The 22,864-nt window shown below is 38.2% G+C and overlaps 2 protein-coding genes across 5 annotated transcripts in view; one reads left to right on the top strand and one right to left on the bottom strand.

Annotated features, from left to right (window-relative positions):
- The first annotated feature begins 114 nt into the window (after nucleotides 1-114).
- On the top strand, nucleotides 115-6,962 carry LOC115447090 (methionine--tRNA ligase, mitochondrial). The gene is made up of 10 exons (XM_030174013.2): nucleotides 115-471; nucleotides 625-723; nucleotides 960-1,141; nucleotides 1,337-1,456; nucleotides 1,738-1,846; nucleotides 1,992-2,110; nucleotides 2,430-2,581; nucleotides 2,778-2,983; nucleotides 3,334-3,528; nucleotides 4,295-6,962. The coding sequence occupies exons 1-10, from the start codon at nucleotides 387-389 to the stop codon at nucleotides 4,699-4,701; spliced, it is 1,674 nt and encodes a 557-aa protein (XP_030029873.1). The 5' UTR covers nucleotides 115-386; the 3' UTR covers nucleotides 4,702-6,962.
- Nucleotides 6,963-7,247: 285 nt separating this feature from the next.
- The window catches only part of LOC115447089 (G protein-coupled receptor kinase 2), an 82,173-nt gene continuing 66,556 nt past the window's right edge, over nucleotides 7,248-22,864 (bottom strand). Inside the window, exons 4-14 of one of the 4 annotated variants that reach the window (XM_037439832.1) lie at nucleotides 20,037-20,199; nucleotides 18,553-18,758; nucleotides 17,927-18,116; nucleotides 17,356-17,384; nucleotides 16,684-17,213; nucleotides 16,210-16,345; nucleotides 15,689-15,829; nucleotides 15,246-15,449; nucleotides 14,743-14,926; nucleotides 14,407-14,504; nucleotides 7,248-14,167 (exon numbers count right to left, since the gene is read on the bottom strand). In XM_037439832.1, coding sequence (XP_037295729.1) covers nucleotides 14,093-14,167; nucleotides 14,407-14,504; nucleotides 14,743-14,926; nucleotides 15,246-15,449; nucleotides 15,689-15,829; nucleotides 16,210-16,345; nucleotides 16,684-17,213; nucleotides 17,356-17,384; nucleotides 17,927-18,116; nucleotides 18,553-18,758; nucleotides 20,037-20,199 — 1,956 coding nt within the window. In that variant the 3' untranslated portion in view covers nucleotides 7,248-14,092. Of the gene's footprint in view, nucleotides 14,168-14,406; nucleotides 14,505-14,742; nucleotides 14,927-15,245; nucleotides 15,450-15,688; nucleotides 15,830-16,209; nucleotides 16,346-16,683; nucleotides 17,214-17,251; nucleotides 17,385-17,926; nucleotides 18,117-18,552; nucleotides 18,759-20,036; nucleotides 20,200-22,864 lie in introns of all 4 variants that reach the window. The other 3 variants (XM_037439833.1, XM_037439834.1, XM_037439835.1) reach the window with 3 other exon arrangements.

The raw sequence follows: 22,864 nt of genomic DNA on the forward strand, positions 1-22,864 counted from the left end.
TAAATGATTGATAAAGCCCAGTAATTATTAACCATTAATCTATTTTATAAAATCTAAGTGTAATTTTATTTATGAGAAACAAGTGCATAGGTAATTTATCTACGCTAATTTACTCTTCTTTTATCTTTGATTCAAGGTTGTCAATCTAGCTACATGACATTTTTACAAACTTGAAATTACTGTACTTTGCGATTTTCATTTTATAGAAATAAAAATATATGAGAATGTAAAATTACTTCGTTGTTAGATTGTTTTATGTACCCCTCGTCAAGGGCTAAGTGAGGCATTTTAATTTATCAATTTACCAATAACCTTTAAAAATCAGCTGTGAATGACTTTCATCTCGTCGTGTGGGAATTTTCCATAATTTCACCATTTCTAGAGAAATGAGACTAACGTTGCGTTTATTATCATCCGTCGCTCAGACGAGGCCGTTTTATGTGACGACGCCAATATTTTACGTAAATGCAGGTACATAATTTATTTATATTACTACAGTAAACAATAAATGTAAACTCGGAATATTTTTCAATGAGATATATTTTAGACAAACATACTTTGTGTTACATACACAAAAATTGTAATAAATCTGACATTGTTATTTGTATTGTTGTTGTATTGTAGCTCCGCACCTGGGGCACCTATACACAGCCTTGGTGGCGGATGCTATCCAGAGGTTCGAGAAGCTCACCAACCCCGACTGCAATGTCATCTTCAGCACAGGTAACTATTCCTATTGAAAAAATAAACAAATTAAATTAAACAGTTGTATTAATATGGCACAAATAAATTTTCTTGGTTGTAGGTAAATATTGCCGGGGCTAGTACTGTTTACTATATCAAGCAACTATAAAAATAATGCACGGAAGTCCCAAACTTTTTATTTTTCAAGATGTATAAATACTCCATTAAGTTGCTAACATGATTCTATCTTTACATAACTTTGCTTTATTTTGTAGGCACAGATGAACATGGAACAAAAATCCAGCAAGCAGCAGCGAAAGCGAACCTCTCATTACCTCAATACTGCACTGACATATCAAATGAGTATAAAGAGTTGTTCAAAGAATATGGTGTAGGCTACACAGACTTTATACGCACCACAGAGGATCGCCACAAGAAGGCTGTTGCACATTTTTGGGTAAGAAATATCTTCATGTCACTTTTATCTTTATTTGTACTAGTCAAATGCATTATTTTATAGAAAATTGAAAAGTTACAGCTATTTCTCGTAATTGAAGTTAATATATAATACATTAACATAATTTTTTCCAATGGGTTGTTTTTGACCATACAGAAACAAAACAAAACATCAAATTTAATTATTATTTTGCAGAATAAATTGTTAAAGGAGGATTACATATACAAAGCTAAATACTCAGGTTGGTACAGTGTGAATGACGAGTCTTTTGTCCTGGAGACTCATGTGAAGGATGAGGTTAAAGATGGAAAAAATGTAAGTTAATAAAATATTTAATTTGTTTATATTTATTGCTATGACCCCTACTAGATTATTTTGTTATACTATCAGACTAAAACGGATAGACACCAAGATACTTTTACATACTTATTTTACTGTTATTTGAATGTGATGGAAGTTGTAAAACATTTTTTTTATTATATAAAGGTTGTGATTAAAGTATAATTTATATGAATCGGAAAGAGGTTTATTGATCTGCTGGATATAATTGATATTTTTCACAATAAGGCTTATTAAACATTCTCCTATAATTGCAGGTGAAAGTGTCTATTGAGTCAGGACACACAGTAGAATGGACAGAGGAGACAAACTACATGTTTAGAATGAGTGCATTCAAAACGCACCTTCAAGAGTGGCTGAAACAAGGTATAGCATGTTTACTTGAAATAATTAGCTTAAAGTGATTATCCCACATTTAAATTAATGAGGTTCTGACCCTAAGAAATAGTGTGCTTCATCCGCATTAACAAGATAAACATAGATAAATGGTTTTTATATTCGTTGTTTACAGATGGTGTTATAATGCCAAGCAAATTTCAGAAGCAACTTCAAGACAGTTTACTGAGTGATGTCTATTTTCCCGATATATCAGTAAGCAGGCCTTCATCTAGAGTGCATTGGGCTATAAGGGTAAGAGATTTTTATGATTATGCATTCAATAACCTGGCATGTTTTATTGCATAATATAATGTTTTCTTTATGATTCCGTGATCTGACTACTTGTTTCACCATGACAAATAGTGATTCCCTAAAGTTTTTTATTAGAGATAGTGACAGCTCGCTAATATAACGCGCCTAGACTTAAGTGTAGTTTTTTGAATTAAGAAGTCAAAACTCGAGAACCATTAGTTGTATTAAAATTGACAATGCTTACATTGGCCGGTAACTAAAAACGAATTTTTTAGCGGGTTTTAGAACAACGTATTTAAAAAAAACCTACACTGTCCAGGTTCCGGGTGATGACGAGCAGAGCATCTACGTGTGGTTGGACGCGCTGATCAACTATCTGACGGTGCTGGGCTACCCTGACGAGGACGCCATGAAGGCGCGCGGACGAGCCTGGCCCGCGGATGTGCACGTCGTCGGAAAGGATATACTCAAGTGAGGAGACTATTAAAACTATTTGGCAAATTCGATTTGAAAATTTGACTAGATGAATACAAGCTATTAGAGTGTACGTTACATTAACACCTATGTGATAATTCATGACAGAAAACTATTTGAATTGTCCCAACTATTTTTCCTTTGGTATGTTTGAGACGAATTTATGATACCCTATTTTAATATATTATGCCAGGTTCCACGGCATCTACTGGCCGGCTTTCTTGATGGCGATCAAGTGGCACCCGCCACGGCGGCTGGTCTGCCACTCGCACTGGACCGTCGACGGCGCCAAGATGTCCAAGTCGCTCGGAAATGTGGTTGCACCAAGAACCACGGGAGTTGAACCCTCAGCGCTTCGATACCTGCTACTTAGGGAGGCTACCATGGCGCATGATGCCAGTGAGTTAATTTTATTTATAATTTATAGGTTAGATAATTGTTTATAAATGGACAATTAAATAAAATTATTATTACAATAGAAAATTTATAATCTGTCCCGTGATCATGAAAGTTGTAAAATCTTTGAAACGTCCCACAGGAAATTTAAAAATATGTTGTTAACTGTGAAAACATTCGCGTAACTAATTTTATTTCAAAATGTACGATAAAGAGAAAGATTGAGGGAGAAAAGAAGCTAAGTTAGGCAGTCTTAGCTTAAAAGTTTTTGGTAGTGACTATTTAAAATACTATTATTAGATTAACTATCTTATTTGTTCTCACCGTATAACGTCGGTTGTGACTGGTTGCAGACTTCAGCTCCCGCAAGCTGGTGGCGGTGGCGAACTCGGAGCTGGCGGACACGCTGGGCAACCTGGCGAGCCGCGCCGCCGGCGCCGCGCTCAACCCGCGCGCCGAGCTGCCCGCGCTGCACCCGCACGACCTCGCCGCGCTCGCCGCCGGCGAGGTCGCCGCCTACCTGCTGCACTGCGTCGAACGGCTGCCAGGTACGGGGACACCGGACAACCAAATTTATTTATTTATTTATTTGCACTTTATATACATAACATGTATATCGGCGGACTTAATGCCAAAGGCATTCTCTCCCAGTCAATCTAAGGGTGGTACAGAGATAAATAAGGTAGGTGTATAAGGATATTTAATAATACATAAACATACATAAAAGTAACTATAATGTATAATGTATTTTATATTAAATACAAACATAATATAAGTAATATTATAAATACATAAAATACAGATTATAAATACATAAATATATAATATGTACTCGTACATACTAATAATATAAAGTTTAGAATTAAAGTGACAACTCTTCTGCTACTTTCTCTTCTCTTTCAATTTAATACCTAGCCTACCTAGTTAATAATAATAATAATAATATCAGCCCTGTATTACATACTTGCCCACCGCTGAGCACGGGCCTCCTTTACTACTGAGAGGGTTTACCTACCTAGTTACGCTACACTAATCAATCACCAAAGATGACTGCGGTCCTCATATATGTCCATGCAAACATGCAGTATCTTAATGATGAGAAATGAAATGAAGAAAATTGATACCTGTAAAAATGTTACACATTAATTTCTATATGTACCCATAAAATGCCTAATATGAACTAAACACTTTATACTCAGGTTACTCTTTATAAATTAATTTATTAATTAATATAATACTAATGTCTTTTAAATTGTTTACTACTTTTATTATTCTCGACGTAAATATATATCAGGGTTTCCTGTTATCTTACAGAAATTTGCTACACACACTACAAGAACTATCAATTCTACAAAGTAGCCGACGCGGTCACACACTGCTTACATTCGGCAAACCTATTCTTTGAAACACATAAACCGTGGGAACTGCGCAAGAACGTCGAAAAACAAAAAGAACTGGACGTCATCCTCCACATTACCATGGAAACCTTAAGGATATGCGGCATCATATTACAGCCAATAATACCAGAGATTAGCACGAAATTACTGGACAAACTACAAATCCCTAAAGATTGCAGAAACTGGGAACACTGTGAAACTCCATCGTGGAGGATAGAAGGCGCTATATACGAAACTAAGAACATAAAGAGTGGTAAATTCGTTCTCTTTCAAAGGATTTATACTGATAAGAAAAATGTACATAAAAAGAAAGCTAGTGCGTAAAGCAGCTAAATTTGTTCTAAGACGTAAATGTATGAGATTGTCTTTTGATACGTAATTTGTATACCTGGGTCGAAAATGACCCGTCTAAAATTTATTTAATTATGTGAAGATCTTTCTATATTTAAATGATACATTTGGAAGGGGTATTTTTGTCCAAAAAAAGAAAAATCAAAACTGGGTCAAAATTGGCACGAAGACAAAATATGCTCAAACTTTTGCCACTAATAAAGACTCAGAAAAAAATTGCTAGTTACCTAAAAAGACAGTTAAATAGATTTATGGTTTTTAAAAAACCTTATCTTAGATCCATAATAATATCTCGGGTGTAATATAGCGGGTTTAGTTTATAAAATCAAGAACGGCATACCAAATACTAGATAGTTTAGTCAAAATAATTATAACATAATGAATGGGAAAGTTTTATAAACTTAGGGGTCGTCCGTTAATCACGTGAGGCTCGAAAGGCGGGGAGGGGTTCGGAAATAAAATCACGAAATTTCACAAGGAAGTAATGACACGTATATTTATTTTTCGTTAATCGCGCGATTTAATCTAAAAATTTCAATATACTTTGTACCAAAAAAATACATTGGGTACCCGATCCAATGATTTCGGGTGGGGGGAGTTGTAGCCTAAAATCTCACCACACATCACCAGGAGTGGAGGGGGTTAAAAAGTCACTAAAAACATCACGTGATTAATGGACGACCCCTTATAGAGTAAGCGACGAGTGACATCACAATTTACTCGTAATTTATGAGCTTAGAATATGTGGCTAAATCCTTATTATAATCGAGGGCATTATAATCATAAAAAACTTTAAAAATATCTCATTATAACACTACAGCAGGCTAGTGACCTCAATTTTATAAAAGTAAATTGACATATAAGTGAGTTGATACTAAATATCTTTTAATCCCAGTGAAATATACAATTATAATACTTTTTTTTTCCATCCATGAATGGTCACAATATCTGTAATGAGGGTTGCTAGACAAAAAGATTTACAGCCGGTGCTGTGTAGAGAACTAACATAAAATCAATGTAAATATTTCTTTTTACTGTAAAAATACTTTCTTAGTTCCTAAATAAAGTCTCAACAAAACTCCTGTTCTAATCAAAATATGAACAATGCATTTCATTATTTCAAGTTGTGACAGGAACACAATAGGAGTGCTTCCTGGTCAACTCTTAATTCTTTGTTATTTGTGTTGTTATTGCATTTATAAATTTATTAAAACCCCTCCCTGAGTTTGAGTTTTTTCGCCTGTAAAAAAAATATTTGAAGCCTTTTTAACAATTACAAACTGCCAAAGTTGGTCTTGGTTGCAAATTAAAATGATAGTATTTTAAGAGGAGATGCACGGAAACAACCATCTTAGTGTCATTTTCCTTGGAAAATTAATATAACAATATTCACATTTAAAAAAGAAAATACAACCAAAGTAGATTATTGCAGAAATGTGATGTTGATTGATTTTCCATGGACATTTGCAATTTCGAATAGATAGCTTCTAAAAATACGTATAAGTTACTGCGGAAGGGCTTTAAGTAATTTGGTGAAACCTTTAACCAGTGTTAGTTTAACTTTTCTTAAGCTATTTTATTTTGCACTATTCCTCTCCTTCTACCTATTTTATCACTCGGCAAGAGTCACTGACCCCTCTAAGCCTATTCTTGGCTTGACTACCTGAATAGAGAGCGTGTCCCTGACTCGCTGTGAGGTTCAATGAAGAATTTAGTTGTTTTAAAATTGTTTCTCCAAAGAGATTGGGATGTGGTGGAGGTCTTGTCCCGAATCTCGTATTTATTTTGTTTGGTGATGTTTCTCTCAATAAATGTCTGTAATTATGCGGTTATATGTGCTTGCTAATTTTAAATTTGAAAATTGTGACTTGCAATCTTTTGCATAATATTGCAATTAGTTTTAAAACTTTTATGAGATACAGTTGTTTTTCTGTGTCATTAGTAAAAACTTTATCAATATACTGTAGTTAAAGTTGCAATTGAAAGTAATTTTGGATTATGGCAATGAAATTCTTAATTCTTCCATTGTGTTAATATGAGGACATTTTGAATATTTTACTTGTTTCCAATTACTATTTTGTGTTGTGTTGAAATTGTTTTTATTTTAGTGTTGATTCCTAATAGGCATGTTGACGCATTTTGTTACGAGAAATTTATTGTATTATTGAGACTGTTTAGTGTTTATGTATTAATCTGCAATAAAATATTTATTACTGATGTGCATCTTCTATTAATTTGAGCATTTTTCATTATAGAAAAAAAACTTTTTATTTAATGTATTGAGTTAGGTCAAAACTCATAAAACAAATATTGTTGTTTGTGATGTTAGCTATCTTGTCCTGCGAGGTTGCTAGTGGTTTTTAAATAACCCTGTATATTTATATAAAATAATTCATACTTAGCTACCAATAATAAAAAAAATAAAGAAGAAAACATGCCTCATGACACCCTGTATAATTCTATTCTCTCTATAAAGGCAATAATACCATAACACATTCAGGTAAAAATAAAACAGTCAATTCTAAATCCGAGTCAATTTATTTATGAATACGCTTATTAAATAATAATATTTGCATCAAAATACTGCAATAACGACTAAAGTATCCGAGAAGCTTACGATAACTAACAAGCTAGGTACAGCGCGGCGGTTACATTGCAACCGCCCCTCCTTCACCACACGCGTCTGTGTTCACGCAAGCGCAAGCGCATTGCCAATATCATAGTATGGAACAAGATTTATGAATTTTAAACTCTTGCGTTAGACGGAGAGATTGATTTAATACTGCCTTACTAATTTGTAGTTAGTCTGCATGAGAGAAATTATTTAGCCGTTATTTTATTCTTGTTTAATTATTACAAATGAATAAATTATTTGAATTGACATAATGTGAAAATGTTCACTGTGGGTTTTTCCTTGGATATTACATTAATTGGTAAGGATAATTTTTTTTTTCATATTATTGAATTGGCAACGCGCTCCCGGACCGTTGGAAATGCATCGAATGAGTATGACACAGGTATGAACTGACTAATGATAATAATATAAATTCTTACAAAAATTCCTTGACGCGCAATTTTCTCCTTAAATGCTTAAAAAATACATGCCGGTGTCTGTGAACAATAGTAATATTTGAATTGGTAATTAAATTATTAAATTGTATATTTTTTTAAATGTTGCATTATTTTGCGGGTAGACCAAAAAAAATCAACCCCTATCTGTCTTGTATAAGTAAAAACTATCTTCCGTAACATATAGATGGCGTTGTTAACATAATATCTCGAAACCAATAATTAGGAATACAAACAATGCTTATATTGAGACACCTACTAAGTTATTAATTGTTTACTTTGTATAACTTACTCACTATACTCGTAGATAAACGTGACCTGAAGATAAGAGAATTTGTTTTGATTATTTTATAGACAAAAATACAAAACCAGTTTTCTTATAATAAACGTACGTAACGAAATTGTTTTTACGAAATATTATTGGGAAATTGCCTGTTTGACCATTTGTTAAATCAAATAATTAATGTATGACAATCAAAAAAATTATGAGACTGAAAAGTCGTAGTAATATGTCGTAAAAACTATTTCGTAACGTGCATTTATTTTGAAAAACACTGCAATACTGTTCACAGACACGACGTTGTACTACGCCTCCGCACTAAATGTAATAATAACATTTCAACAATAACTTGACTGTACAATTTGAGCTCCTTCACATGTGAGCGTCAAATGATTTAGCTCAACGCAGAACTGAGCAACGACTCTCGGATGACGCTGCTGTGCCAACTAACGAATAATACTAATATTTTATTACATTTGTATACCCAAGATGGCTGTTTAGCAAGCTTATAAAAAAAAATTATTTAAACAATCTGTACATTGTAGTTTATTTAAAAAATTGGGTAAAGTGACGTACCGTTCCGCAAAAATTTGATGGTCCTTCAAGCCCGATCATTAGTCGCCACAGCAACGTCATCAGAGTTCATATTCCGAAAACAACTCACCGGTTTCAGCACGCATATAACCATCGCAAACAGTAAACTATTTGAGAGCTCCAGCGCATGCAAGCGCAAGTTTTACACCGTCGCCCAACCTTACAATCTCTCAACTAAAAGTTCAATAACTATGTTTTGTTTTATAAAAGTTGCATTATGCACATGTTTTGATTCAATTTTAAGTATACTATTTAATGAGATGCAACGTTTATCCGCCTGAATATATCAAGGTAGCCAGAAATAATTTTAATGGAAGTCGTAAAGTAGGACGACATGTACACATGTCACTGTAAACGAGAGCGAATGAAAATCGTTCCATTCACTCACTCGGTCGTTTCACGCACTATTATAGTTCGGTAAAAAAATATACACCCTATTCCCTATGGCATATTTGAATTTGGAATGGACGAGCATATCGAGGGAGCGGTGAACAAATGGAACGATTCGTTCAATGTTGTGTGATATTTTATTATGAATGATTCACTCGGGGTGTCAATCGAATGATGAGCATTTAGATAATACATTTCAATTCATTTGTATAGGTTAATTTCTAAATCGGGGGTTCACAATTTAAAGAGTAGCTTATAATTTCAGGACTATTTTATTTTTATAACTCTCCATTTCCCAAAGCTATTTGATATCATAAACATTCCCCAAAAAGTTTTTTCTCTACTAAAAGGCCACCATTCGACCGACCCACAGATCCAAAGCTACACCCAAGTCAACCCCCACTACGCCATGACCGCAACGCCTAAAACTTTACATTATATAATAATTTTTATTCTCAATATTAAAATACCATACGAAAAGTGGGGTACACATCAAAATGCATTTAACTTACTTCTAGATTTATATGGAAGTTCCATTTTGCGCTGGCAATTTACAGGTATAAGGTACGCTCCATGACGTCAGCGACGTGATAACACGTTTTTCTTTATATTTTTGTACTGTCTAAAGTCGGAACCATCACCTTTATAGTTTTTTTATTTTATAATTAATAAATGTGGCTTAGAGGCGATTTTATAGCCCATCGTACACAAAAGCGATCAAAATATGTCTGACGCACAAACAAAATATTAATTGCGTCAAAAATTGCGTAGGGACATTACCGCTTCAGTGTCTGTTGAACTTTAATTGACTTTTATGTGAAAATAAAGTACTCAAACCAACCTCACACATGTAATAACAAGAGACCTAAACGGGTCTGATTTTATGCCACAATCTGTCACGCGTTTGCATCACAGCACGTTATAATATCGAGTTGTATTTCATCACCTACCGGCCATTTCCAGTCCGCCGCTGACGTCACTAAAAGCCAATTATGGCGGTAATTTGTGCGATATCTACATTAAATATTAAAAATAAACTTTACATTCACACCAGACTCCAAAATGTATACAAACATCCGCACTAGAGAACTGCCCGATACTTCGTTTCTGTTATTGCCTCGTTACATATTATACTTTTGTCGTAAAAATATAAATCTTATTGCGTTACAATAAATTCGAATTACGAAAAGCAGAAACGTTGTTTGTTTTTTTTTAATATCATTTTGGCTGTACCCCGGACGTATATTTTCGGATCTTAACGTCAAGCGTTACCGCTGTTTTTTAAAAACGATCCCAATCCCTTTTTTGATCCATCGCGACAGGGTTATTTTTATTTTTTATTCTCGGGAATGGATAGAAAATTAAGATTGGAATCGTTTATAAAAGAGGGCAGATAGTGGCGCCAGTTCAACACGGTCCGACAACGTATAATTATTACAAACAGGCGAACAGCTAGCGTCAACAATATTCGCGGACAGACTTTGCACTGACTTTTTCCACAAGACGTATATAGACGTCACTGATGAACGCGTGCAACGTTTGACACGAAACTGCGTCTGAAAGTTATAACCTAACTGGAACATAGATATTGTATGACTATGGTAAAATGGTACATTCTCTCTTTCTATTTATTACAGTGTCTATTACATAAGGTTAGCTATTTGTGCGAACTCTGTCCTTTTAACATTAAAAAATATAGTTTCCTTATACTTCCCAGGTACAGAATAATAGAATTCCATCGCGTGCGTCTTATTTACAAACTTGTTGAGATAATCTACTAATGACTGTTATTTCAACATGATTTGACAACATTGGTCCAGTTTTACATAGCTTTTTGCCGTCAAAATCTGCGGCATATTGGCCGCGTATTTCCTCTATCTCGGGACTATCAGTGTGATATTCACAGTGCCTTGTCGTTTCACAGAAGGTCTGAGGAAATGTTTCTATTGTTTATACTCGTATCAATTTTAATTAAGTGAGATGCTTGATACACATTCTCTTCGTATAAGAAACATCATGATCCATAACACTTCGCCGATCGAACACTCGCCAAATGCCGTAAATTGTAATGGCATAAAAATGCAAAAACAGACTCCATTTTCACCGACATAAATATTGTTTTTAAAAAAACACACGCGAAGATATTTTTAAATATAATTATTCCATATCAAAAATGTTAACAGTATCAAATAAAACCATATATCCAAAGTACACATACATACAAAAATAATGTGCTGTCTAAACTGATTGGATCACCGTAGAATCGAAATAAACTTTAGACACAGTTTTAATATAAATACTGTAATAAATACTTCTAAGATTCAATGAATGAAAGGTTTATTTCTACTTATATTACTGTGGATTTCCAAATATTTAGCCTACAATGTAACAAGTAGGAAATCAGTTTAAATCTTTTATCTCCCTCTAGTATCGTAGTTCTTAAAGAAGTGGTTTACAATTAGTTATTTTTATTAAATTTGATGGCGGTTCTTAACTACTATCTCCAGGGAGACTTCAAAAGGTTATGACACATTAAATCAGTAGCTATGCGGCATATTTTAATGTTGCAATACTGAATCATTTTAATGTGATAACTTAATGGTACCGTTTGCTTATGGGACGACATTAGACGGCAGATGAATGAAAACAAACATAATATCAAAATAATTAGATAGTAATATTTTTTTTAAAGTTCGCTGCAATCAGTCTAGACTACACGAATAAATAAACCATTAGTCCGCGTCACACATACCGGTGGCGTGTTTGAGCTAAATGCAGTACAAATAATACAATGTTACAATGACATCAGTCGGACGAGAGACTATTACAAAACCCGTTGGCAACTCTAATCGTGTGTTATTGCCATATGTCGCAATTTCTCACTACCTATGTAAAAGTAAAAAAATCAAGTTTAATAAAGATTTAAATAACATTTTTTTTTTTGTTGAAAGTATTTAAAATGATTTTATCAATGTTTAGCTATTTACAAAAGGCTGTACGTTTAAAGTTGCCAACGTTAAAAAATAACTTAAACTAAATTGTTCATGTTTTTTTGCGTACAGGTCACACTGTTCCACACCATCATCCATTACGTATCCTCAATATTATTTTTTGGCGTTACTTATAAATGTTTTATTTAATATGACAAGTAAACTAATAATGTAAATTGATGATATTGACTTGTAATACTTTTCAAAGGTTTTCATGATCAAACATATAGTATAAAGGAGATAAATAAAATAATAAAAAATGGAAGCACATATATACCCGTTGTGGATAAAATTAAGCACCTATTCATTAAAATATAATATTGCGACGTTTATCAACACTTGTCCTTAAATAATAATAATGGTTTCTCATTATCAAATGATTTGTGCTATCCTTTATACAATTGAAACTACTAAGACGGATAAAGACGTCAATTGTATGACATGATTCTGACACGACGTATTATCACGTCGTTTATCAGAATGTATGATTATGAGCTTTAAAGTTATGAACTGATTTACCTTTATAAGTAACGCCTACTGTGCCATATTGGGCGTATGAGCCGTCGTATTTTTTATATTCATTTAATACTGCACGTATACATTAGTCTTCATTAAAGATTATTTTGCTTGAGGCGGATTGACAAAAATACCTTTATTACACAAATATAACCAGAAAAATAGTGAAGGATAATGTGATGGCAGACCAAAGCAACCGGCCCTGATGACAAATATATATAATACTTACGCGTTTTGTTAACTGCCATACTTTTCCATGCAGATGAAAATATCATCCCTTCACTCTTAAACACATTATTTTAAAGTGTAATATACAATTTCATACTCACCGGCGCATAGACCCAACACGGCACTCATTCTCTAACCATTACTATTAATAAATGTCAAGCCAAAACACCTAACCGACAGGTACAACAACAAATGCATCGTATTCCCTAAGTTTACGTTGTGACGTAATCGTGAAAGCTCTTTGAAACGTTGGCAGTTGACACGGGTCCTTTGTGACACAGAGGTCAAGATGAATTAATTGTTTATTGTATTATTTCATTTCACTAATTACAATTAAATAGGTTTTTATGTAATAATGTCCCTGACACTATACAGCCTCTACGATTACGTCACAATCGCAACCATTTATCTTACCTATTCTCGAACGTCTCCGCACGTCATCTCACACTATCAAGCTTAGCAATACGCGTCAAAGACAAACCATCATTGTCATGTTTATTATCTGTTGGTATAAAATAAACTCGCCGTGGCATTTGTCGAAACTCAAAAATCATAGGATCATATGTACTATTATAATCTAGGTTATTGCGCTATAGACTGATGGGGCCATTTGGGATATATGAGATATAGCCGCTACGATATCACAAAAATAGTGAAAGATATAGGGTATATTTTTGTCACTTTAATTAAGTTCTGTCCCTGTACGTAGTACTCCGTCAGACCATGGCGAGGCCATGCGTGTCGCGCAGCATAACAGTTGTTAGTCACTGTTCGTATATAACGCGCAGAACGTCTAATAACGGATGGCTCGGTCTAGGAACATATATTTGACTAATACAAAAAAATACCACACATGCAAGATCTGGATACTGGCGCGACCGTGCGCTTTTAGGAACAAAAAAATATCAACGCATACATTTTATATGAACGTGATAACACGTCAATTGCCCCAGTGCTGTCACTCATATAAAATAAGACGGCCTTACCACTGCCCAGACATTGCATGTGACCCAACCTTAACACGTTGACTGCGGCTCACGAAACATTTGTATTTTTTGTAATGGAACATGCGTGCGGCCACCACGCAAATGCACTCGCGTCGCGCAGCCACAAGCCAGTGCGGCACAACATATTTCGTGGATGGCGGCCGCACTGGCCCCGCAGTCAATGTGTTAATAGTGATTTTCATAGCTGCTAGATTCTCATCATCCCGGGCCCCGCACGTTAGTCACGTTGTCTTTTATAGATCAGCACGTAGTGTTTAGTGTAGGGTTTAGTGTTTGATGGAGTGTTGCGGTCAGCTGGCGGCGAGGTGCTCGGGCACGGGCACCGCGCGCAGCCGCGCCGGGACCTTCTTCTGCGGGCACAACACCTGCAAACAACACAAGAATAGTGTTAACGAAGCACGCGAACTGGATATGATTATCTGATACAAGTCATTTTCATAGAAAGTGGACAAGTTGCTGAGCGTTGGAGAAAGAAGGTTATTGATGGTAAATGTTCATGATGGTGGCTGGTACGTTATTAACCGTTATTAAAAGCATATTGAAAGAGGTAGAGTAGAACTATCTTCCTAAAATGTACAATATTATAATTAAATATTCGACTAACCCGTCGTGCGAACATGAAGCATCCCTTATCGTCGTCGGGTGCGCTGGTGACGGGCACCAGCTGCAGGTCCGTCGTCGGCGCCTCCTTGCCGTCCTCGCCTGCAACGTGATTACACGTCGTGAGCAAAACTACAAAATGACTATCTCATATAACAGGAGTAGCATTGCAATAGTCAGGGATTTTTTGATAGTTATTATTACATGCATACAAAATGACGTAGTAGACGTCATAACACGTCACAATTATTTCGAACATGAATTGTATTCGTTGTCATGGGAGCAATGCCTCCTTTAATCCTTAATCACATTATTTAATATGGTGATAATCATCACCTACCTCTAGCGAACACATTCAGCTCAGTGAAGCACCCTGTCTCGATCATCTCTGTCTGCCAGGGTATGCTGACACTGCCGGTGTTGAACTTGCCGTAGAACGTGTCGTCAGCTGCGTCCAGGTTCACGCCCTTCACCGTGCTGAACTGCTCGATGTCCAACACGTCTTTGGCGTATACTGCGTGCGGCTAAAATGTGGGAAGTATATTATTAGTCTAATGTTTACGTCTATAGACGACGTGTAAGTTTTTAAATGTCAAATGTGTATGGTACTAAGTAAATTTCGTTGTGTATAATTTTGGGTCGGTGATTGTAATTGTGAACTTTGGCGTATGAATGATGATTTTTTTAATTAGCTGAATTTAATGAAAGCCTTGCATTACGTGAGGTCTCCGTAGACGTGAGAATTTTTCTAAGGTAGGCGTCACTTTCCTAGCTCTGTTCATAAGTGTGTGTGGTGAGTGTTTGATGTGTTACGATGTGCGTGGTGGGTATCGCGGTACTGACGTCGGGCACGAAGGGCGCGCTGACCATGCCGGCCTCGAGGCGCGCCCAGTTGAGCATGCTGAAGAAGCGGTGCGCCTTGACGTGCGCGGCGCCGCGCCGGCCCGCGCCGCAGCCCAGCCGCGCGCCCGCCGCCTTGGCCAGCAGCGCGCCGCACAGCGAGCGGCTGCACTCGCTGAACTTGCTCGAGTACTTCTCCTGCTCGTGCTGCGGACGGGCACCACTCACATTCAAACAACTTTCACAACACTTTTGATCCTTCGAGCACGATATATACGGACAATAACATATCCACTAAAAAAATTGTCATGTGTCAAATAAACAATAAGAAATTGAATTTAAAGATTATAGTATTCGTCATAAATTAAAACAATATATACATAAACTTTAGTTACGTCAAAATTATAGAACTTGTTCGATTATACTCTTTACCCTACCCAGCTCACCTTGACCCTCCGATCGACCTCCTCGCGCTTGACCTTTTCCTTGCGGGCTCTAAAGGGCGCGCGACCCTCGATCATCTCGTACAACAAGCAACCGAACGAGAACCAGTCCGGACTGAACGTATACCGCTCGTTGTCTATCACCTGAAAATTAATCAACCTTTGATTAGAGTCAGACAGCTAATTCTAATAATAAAAAAACATTAATGAAAAAAAATATATATTAATACTGATCTCCAGTCTGATATCGTAAAAGGTACAATACTAATGTGAAGCATCGCAATCTTAAAAATATTCTAACTAAACTAAAGTTGATAGAGAGATAATGAAGACTAAACGCAAGACCATGTTCACAGTCGCCAATACTATCTTATTTTTTTTAGTTCAATAAGTGCAGACTTGAAAATCATCTCTAATTTTTCTCTGCAGAATTTACGTTAAGAATTTTCATATCAATCATTATATCCTCAATACTCCTACCAATTTCTATTTTTCCTACTGAATTGTCTCCAATGCGTACTGACCTCAGGCGCCATGTACCCGACGGTGCCGACCCTGCCCCGGACGCTGCCGCCCTCGGGCACGTCCACCGCCAGCCCGAGGTCGGAGATGCGCACGTGCCCCGCGTCGTCCAACAGGATGTTCTCCGGCTTGCAGTCTCTGTAACGTCATTGAATGTTTGAGAATATATGAGTGGTGTGGTGTAAGGTCCTTAATATTAGGCTGTTGGATCGAGTCTCATGCTTTTGCTAATGGTGGGATATTTATATCAACCTGGGTAACGTCGACAAGACGATAAACTCCGCCATAGTTATCTACGTAAGTGTGATGCGAGCCGGAAACAGCCTGTGTATATCCGGTCAAAAAAGTACAGCGATGTCCACAGTATTGATGATGACAGGAAAGTATCGATTGATACAGATCAATATCTGATCTAAGCCCCGTGTCCGCGCCGCACATGTTGTAGATGTGGAACTGACAGTAGAGTGAGTGTGTACCTGTAGACGATGCCCATCTTGTGCAGATGTTCGAGTCCGCAGGCGACCTGCGCGGCGTAGAAGCGCGCGCGCTCCAGCCCCAGCCCCGTGTCCGCGCCGCACATGTTGTAGATGTGGAACTGACAGTAGAGTGAGTGTGTACCTGTAGACGATGCCCATCTTGTGCAGATGTTCGAGTCCGCAGGCGACCTGCGCGGCGTAGAAGCGCGCGCGCTCCAGCCCCAGCCCCGTGTCCGCGCCGCACATGTTGTGGATGTGGAACTGACAGTAGAGTGAGTGTGTACCTGTAGACGATGCCCATCTTGTGCAGATGTTCGAGTCCGCAGGCGACCTGCGCGGCGTAGAAGCGCGCGCGCTCCAGCCCCAGCCCCGTGTCCGCGCCGCACATGTTGTGGATGTGGAACTGACAGTAGAGTGAGTGTGTACCTGTAGACGATGCCCATCTTGTGCAGATGTTCGAGTCCGCAGGCGACCTGCGCGGCGTAGAAGCGCGCGCGCTCCAGCCCCAGCCCCGTGTCCGCGCCGCACATGTTGTGGATGTGGAACTGACAGTAGAGTGAGTGTGTACCTGTAGACGATGCCCATCTTGTGCAGATGTTCGAGTCCGCAGGCGACCTGCGCGGCGTAGAAGCGCGCGCGCTCCAGCCCCAGCCCCGTGTCCGCGCCGCACATGTTGTAGATGTGGAACTTCAGATCACCCCCTGCAATCAACAATCCACACTCGTTACAACTTCATGCTCATAATGAGGTACGAATTTATACAGAAAGATGATATTCAGGCCTTCATCTCCAAGGTATTGAAGGCGCACGACCCAAGTGTAAATCACTTTGATAATATATTAATGTCTAGATTACGAACATAGTGAACACAGCGAAAGCTCGAAGCGCAATGAGCGCAGGAAAGATATAGAGGTGAACAGTTCACTTCTATTTTTTTCGTTGCGTTTGAAGACTTCAGAGTCAATCTTGACATATTTTTAATCAAAAAGAATACACTTAGAGTGCATGTCTACCATCATGTCATGCACAAATTCCTATTCTAGGAAATTCTAATTCTAGCTTCGGACGTGGTTTTTCTGAGCAGAATCAGCCCGAAGTATGAAACTTATGCCCCATATGGCAATAGACTCACCCCCTATCACATGATGGCGTGGAAAGCACCAGGCGTAGTGAACACCGTTCCACCTCTGCCTACCCCTTAGTGGTGTGATGTGTGTATTAGAGCCAACCAGCTAGTACATACCGTTCATAATAGTGAGCACGAGACAGAGGGCGTCCTTGGTCTCGTACGCGTACGCGAGGTTCACCACGAACCGCGAGTTGATCCGCTGCAGGATCTGCTTCTCTATCAGGACCATCGCCTCGCCCTTGCGCTTCTTTATCCGCTTCTTCTCTAGCTTCTTGCACGCGTACATCTTACCCGTCGCTCGTACCTGCAATCGCATTCATATTGGGTTTGATTCTTGGTGGTAAGAAAAAAATACGCCACCTTGGATTTGTAGCGTTAATGGGTTGAGGGCCAGGTGCGCCTGGGTTGGCATCTAAAGTCCGCAACAATTATGTCAATATATATCAAGAATTGCCTGGGACTGGAAGCATTGCAAAAGTCTGACGTTAGGCAGAACGCTGACCGTAAAAAAGACTTAAAACTGTTTTTGACAAATGGAAGAAAATTTGTGTTGCGTCAACTTGACGTGAATATAGCACACGGGGTATCGCCAGCAGAGCAAAATCACACCTGACACAATAAATGATTACACTAAACCTAATGATAACTACTGTAAACTAAAATGTTGACAAGTAAGATATGTTATCGTTAGACACCAGCTCGACATAGTGGCTAGAGCACACCCTGGTTCCCCCGCATACCTGACACGCGCACACCTCGCCGAAGCCGCCCTTGCCGAGCACGCGGTACATGCGGAACGTGTGCTGCGTCACCGGCTGCGCCTCCAGCCACTTCCACTGCAGGTACCGGTGGAAGTACATCGACCGCTCGAACTCCGCGAACGGCGTGCCCGCCAGGAAACTCTTCACGCACCGCACGCATTCTGAGAATATGTCCTTGGAACCGCCTGGAAGAATTAAGTTGATTTGGTTTGTATTCTTCATGGACTGGTGGCAAATAGCAGTGTTGTAGGCTATAGACTGGATTCTATCCCCAAGTAAGGCAAAACTTCGTTCCGGTTTTCCGACATGATTAGTTCAAATTTGGACACGCCCAGAAGTGGACGTCAGACAAGGTAAGCCGCGACCTTATACATATGACTAGGATATAGAGAAATAAAAAAAAAATTAAATGATCGATAAAGAATTAAAATTCAATAGTCCACTCCCAACTTGACCAATAACTTATTTATATCTTCTCATTCATGCCGATATTCTAAACATACCTTCAACATATGATTTCATATAATATTATGAAGATACTTGTCCAAATTTATAAACAATAATTGGATACGATTTACGAAGCATTATAATTTAAGAGCATAAATTAAAACTCATTTGAAATAAGTCAAATTATTAATGAACTTCACCTGAACAAACACGATATATTTAAACAAACAGTTGAGTTATCTCAGTTTGTGAACATTCCTAAATTGACATTTAAATATTAATGTGCGCCAACCAAGGGCCCCGTAGGGCCAGTTATTCCTCGCGGGGACAATAATGTCGGCTCTAGTGTAGAGCTCTTTCAAAAACTGAGAGGTTAACGTAATTCAAAAAGGACTTTATTGTTGTGGACAGAGTTGATAAATTTAATTGAATTTATAATGTAGGTAGTTACAATTTGTATAATAAAATCTCCTTAACCATTCTAATGAGGTCTTAATGAAACAACCATTGTGGAAGGAGGTTCTTTTCCCCAGCCATTTAAGTATTGAGAGCTCTATAATTATAATGTAAAATTTAAGACACATATATTATCTAATGCGAACGTGATACTAACACAGCGGTGTACTTTGTAATTAATAACGCTCTGAGTTCGTCAACCGCCTGCCCTGCCTGTTTCTCTCCTCTACTAACCCTCAAGCTGCCTCCTCGAGACAACGCTCCTGCAATCAGTCTTCACACTGAATGCATTCCCAAATATTGGGTAACATTTGTAACGGATCGAAGTACATAGTTTAGTTTGTATACCTTTTAATTGCACTAACACATTGATGTCTAAATGGGCCCGCGCAATTTCCTGTCCCGTTTCCACTTCTTCGCATTTAAGAACACTGCACCCTTCCATGCCTACTTACCATCGTGGCCGATGCAATTGCCAAGCTAGGGATTCACTCATATTAGCAAGGTATCCCGATAAAAATTAGAGTGCTTTCCTAAATAAATCCCAAGTTGTATCTCACCTTCCAACAGCGCGTTGGCGTCGTCCACCACCTGCCCTCCGACCACGTCGGTGACCGCTTCGCAGTCGTCCGTCTTGAGGTACTTGCCGAACACGTCCTCGGCGAGCGCGACCCTCGTCTCGTCGACCTCCACCTCGTACCTGTCCACCTGCAACAGCACCGACTGTCTACATTAATACAGCTATGTTTAGTATATATGCCATCATTGATCATAAGCGAAGTTTAGATAAGCAATAAAACTTGCAGAAATTGACTTCCCGCAAGCAATTTTACCGTGTAAACATTCACGGCAAGACTCCTACAAATATCAAAGGTTGCAGGACTTGCGGCAAATGGGATGTATAGAACTATTCAATATTGCCGCTAGTGTCAACGCATATGGAAGTTCTTGCATCAATATTAAAGAGCTTGGTAGTCAAACCTTAACATTACAATCTCATCTTCAGCAAATGGGATGTGTAGAACTATTCAATATTTTCGCTAGTGTAAACGCATATGGAAGTTCTTGCATCAATATTAAAGAGCTTGCTAGTCAAACCTTAACATTACAATCTCATCTTCAATACCTATCTAATACCATTCAGGATAAAGTGGGTACTTGCTTAAGGGCGGGGCTCGTGAAGCAGCAAGTCAAGAAATTAAAAACAGAGAATTATGACACACTATTGAATGTTTTAACGTGGCAAGAGCGAGCTTTGGTGGTGTTGCAATAGTTTATGACCTTTACCATCAGCGGAGCGGATTACTCTTCACATCCTTTTGTTGAATAAAATGACTCTACACCTTTTCTTGGCTTTACCACTTTTATATACTGACTACCAAGTATTCTTCAATCAAAAACATCCGCCCTAATTATTATGATTTATTCTCAGACCAAATCTTAACCCGTGGCCTACAACTTTGTCTCTAATCTTCCCCAATTAGTCGGCGTCGAGACGACAATCATGGCCGTCCTGCGCAAATGTTACGACACAATCGATAATCCTCCTGATTTTTAAACAAGTCTAGGATCTGAGTCTTCCTGAATACAACAAAATAAGAACAACGCTCTAGCATTGTTCAGGAACAGTACTAGATGGTCCTAAATTAAAAAAAAAAACAGGGTGTTGGTCACACTGAATTTGATTAGAAACGTTCAGCATAGTCCATGCAAACATCATAAAAACATGTGTGATGCATCGTCAGATTTCCAGTGTTAACAATTTTGCCAATTACATTAACTACAATGCGCTTTAATTGGCGTCTAGACTCATGCATACATGGCTTAAAATTCACGTAAACAAATAAAACTGACCTAACCATCATAGTTTTATGAAAAAGTATATTGTTTATTCATAGAAAATGTATTTCAATTATCTTATAATAAGTGTCGAAACTGAAGGTCTTGTAAATAAAAATCTTTTACCAATTTCCTTGGCAGTCAACTTAGCATTTAGGCCATTCTAATCACGGCGCCAACCGTCCCGAGTCGACGTAAACACCGTACCGAAGCTCCCCCTCTCAAACATGTTATTCCGTCGAAACGGGCAAAATGCAAATTGCCGACATCAAAGATCAGTCAAAAAGCAGCGCCCGAACGGCGGGCGAGCGGTTCCAACTTAAGGCTAGCGTCGACTAGAGCAGAAATGAAGCGCGCCAAATCAAATCGCATTTATCGCCACGATGCGTTCATACTTCATACCGCCGTTTTTAATAAACGTTAATAAATCCGTCGCGAAAATAGACCAATTAGAACAAGATTTTTTCTACAATTACAAATTATTTATTTTGATTGGTTTATTCTCGGGGTCAGATTAAAAATAAAAGGCACCGTCACCAAAAGGGACTAAGCGGCATGCGGGGCAATCCGCATTGCATGAATCAGGTATTCTTTCTAAATCCACGTATACCTGAGCCACTCATTCGTCGCTGATGACACAAAACCGCTCGCAAAGCCGCTCGGGCCGACGACGACTTCGTGGCACGACTCTTAGATTGATAATTTAAAACGGCCGCTAATGCTCACAGTTTCATAATAAACGTATTTTATGAGATTTAATGAGAGATTCGATTCGACCCGATAAGTCTAGTTGACGCTAACCATTATTTACGATTCCGGCTGGAGATCGTTGCGTCACAGGGCCGGTCAAAGGCGAACCTCGAGCTCCGGGACCACGAACTGGGTTACCGCGGCCCGTTTCAACATGTTATCTAACGAGGGGTGAATTGGCAAACATCGACAATAACGTCGCATTTTTATTGCATTGGTAAATGTAAAATACGGTTTTACAATTTGCCATACAAATGTTATGTTTTTGTGGGTTTGGATTTTATAAGGACCGATTTCCCAGTACTGGAACTTTTATCCGACTAATAACTGTGTCATTTCAAAAGGTTTCTTAGAGAAAATATATCAAAACTTGTTTGATCAAAGACATGTCACATCGGCATATTTTTACAAAGCCCAACATAAAAGACAACCAGAATATACTTATCTTATTATATCGGACAACTGTTAAGCGTAAAGTCGGTACATTATTGACGGTCGCAATGTACGAACCAACGTGATTGTTTCTTTTTATACGAGAAAGGAAGTGACTCAGTGGGTTCAAGGAATCAAGATAGAGTGTCGACAAGAGATGATTACGCCTTGCCGGTCAATATAATTAGGCCGGCTTGTTGGAACTGGATATACACGGGCTGCTGTACGGTAGTCACTATCCAGGCCGACATAAATATCCTCCTACCTACAATGTACTTACAAATTCGGCAATGGTATAAAGCAGCGGTCGGCAACACGCGGCCCGCGAACGTGCTGTTTGTGGCCCGTGATTGTTTTGTAATAAGGC

Source organism: Manduca sexta, chromosome 18 (genome assembly GCF_014839805.1).
Source record: "Manduca sexta isolate Smith_Timp_Sample1 chromosome 18, JHU_Msex_v1.0, whole genome shotgun sequence".
NCBI lineage: Eukaryota > Metazoa > Arthropoda > Insecta > Lepidoptera > Sphingidae > Manduca > Manduca sexta.

Coding starts and splice junctions, on each gene's coding strand:
- LOC115447090 (XM_030174013.2), top strand. CDS start 387: ATGAGACTAACGTTGCGTTTATTATCATCCGTCGCTCAGACGAGGCCG. Junction 472..624: donor AATATTTTACGTAAATGCAG/GTACATAATTTA, acceptor GTTGTATTGTAG/CTCCGCACCTGGGGCACCTA. Junction 2,582..2,777: donor GTCGGAAAGGATATACTCAA/GTGAGGAGACTA, acceptor ATATTATGCCAG/GTTCCACGGCATCTACTGGC.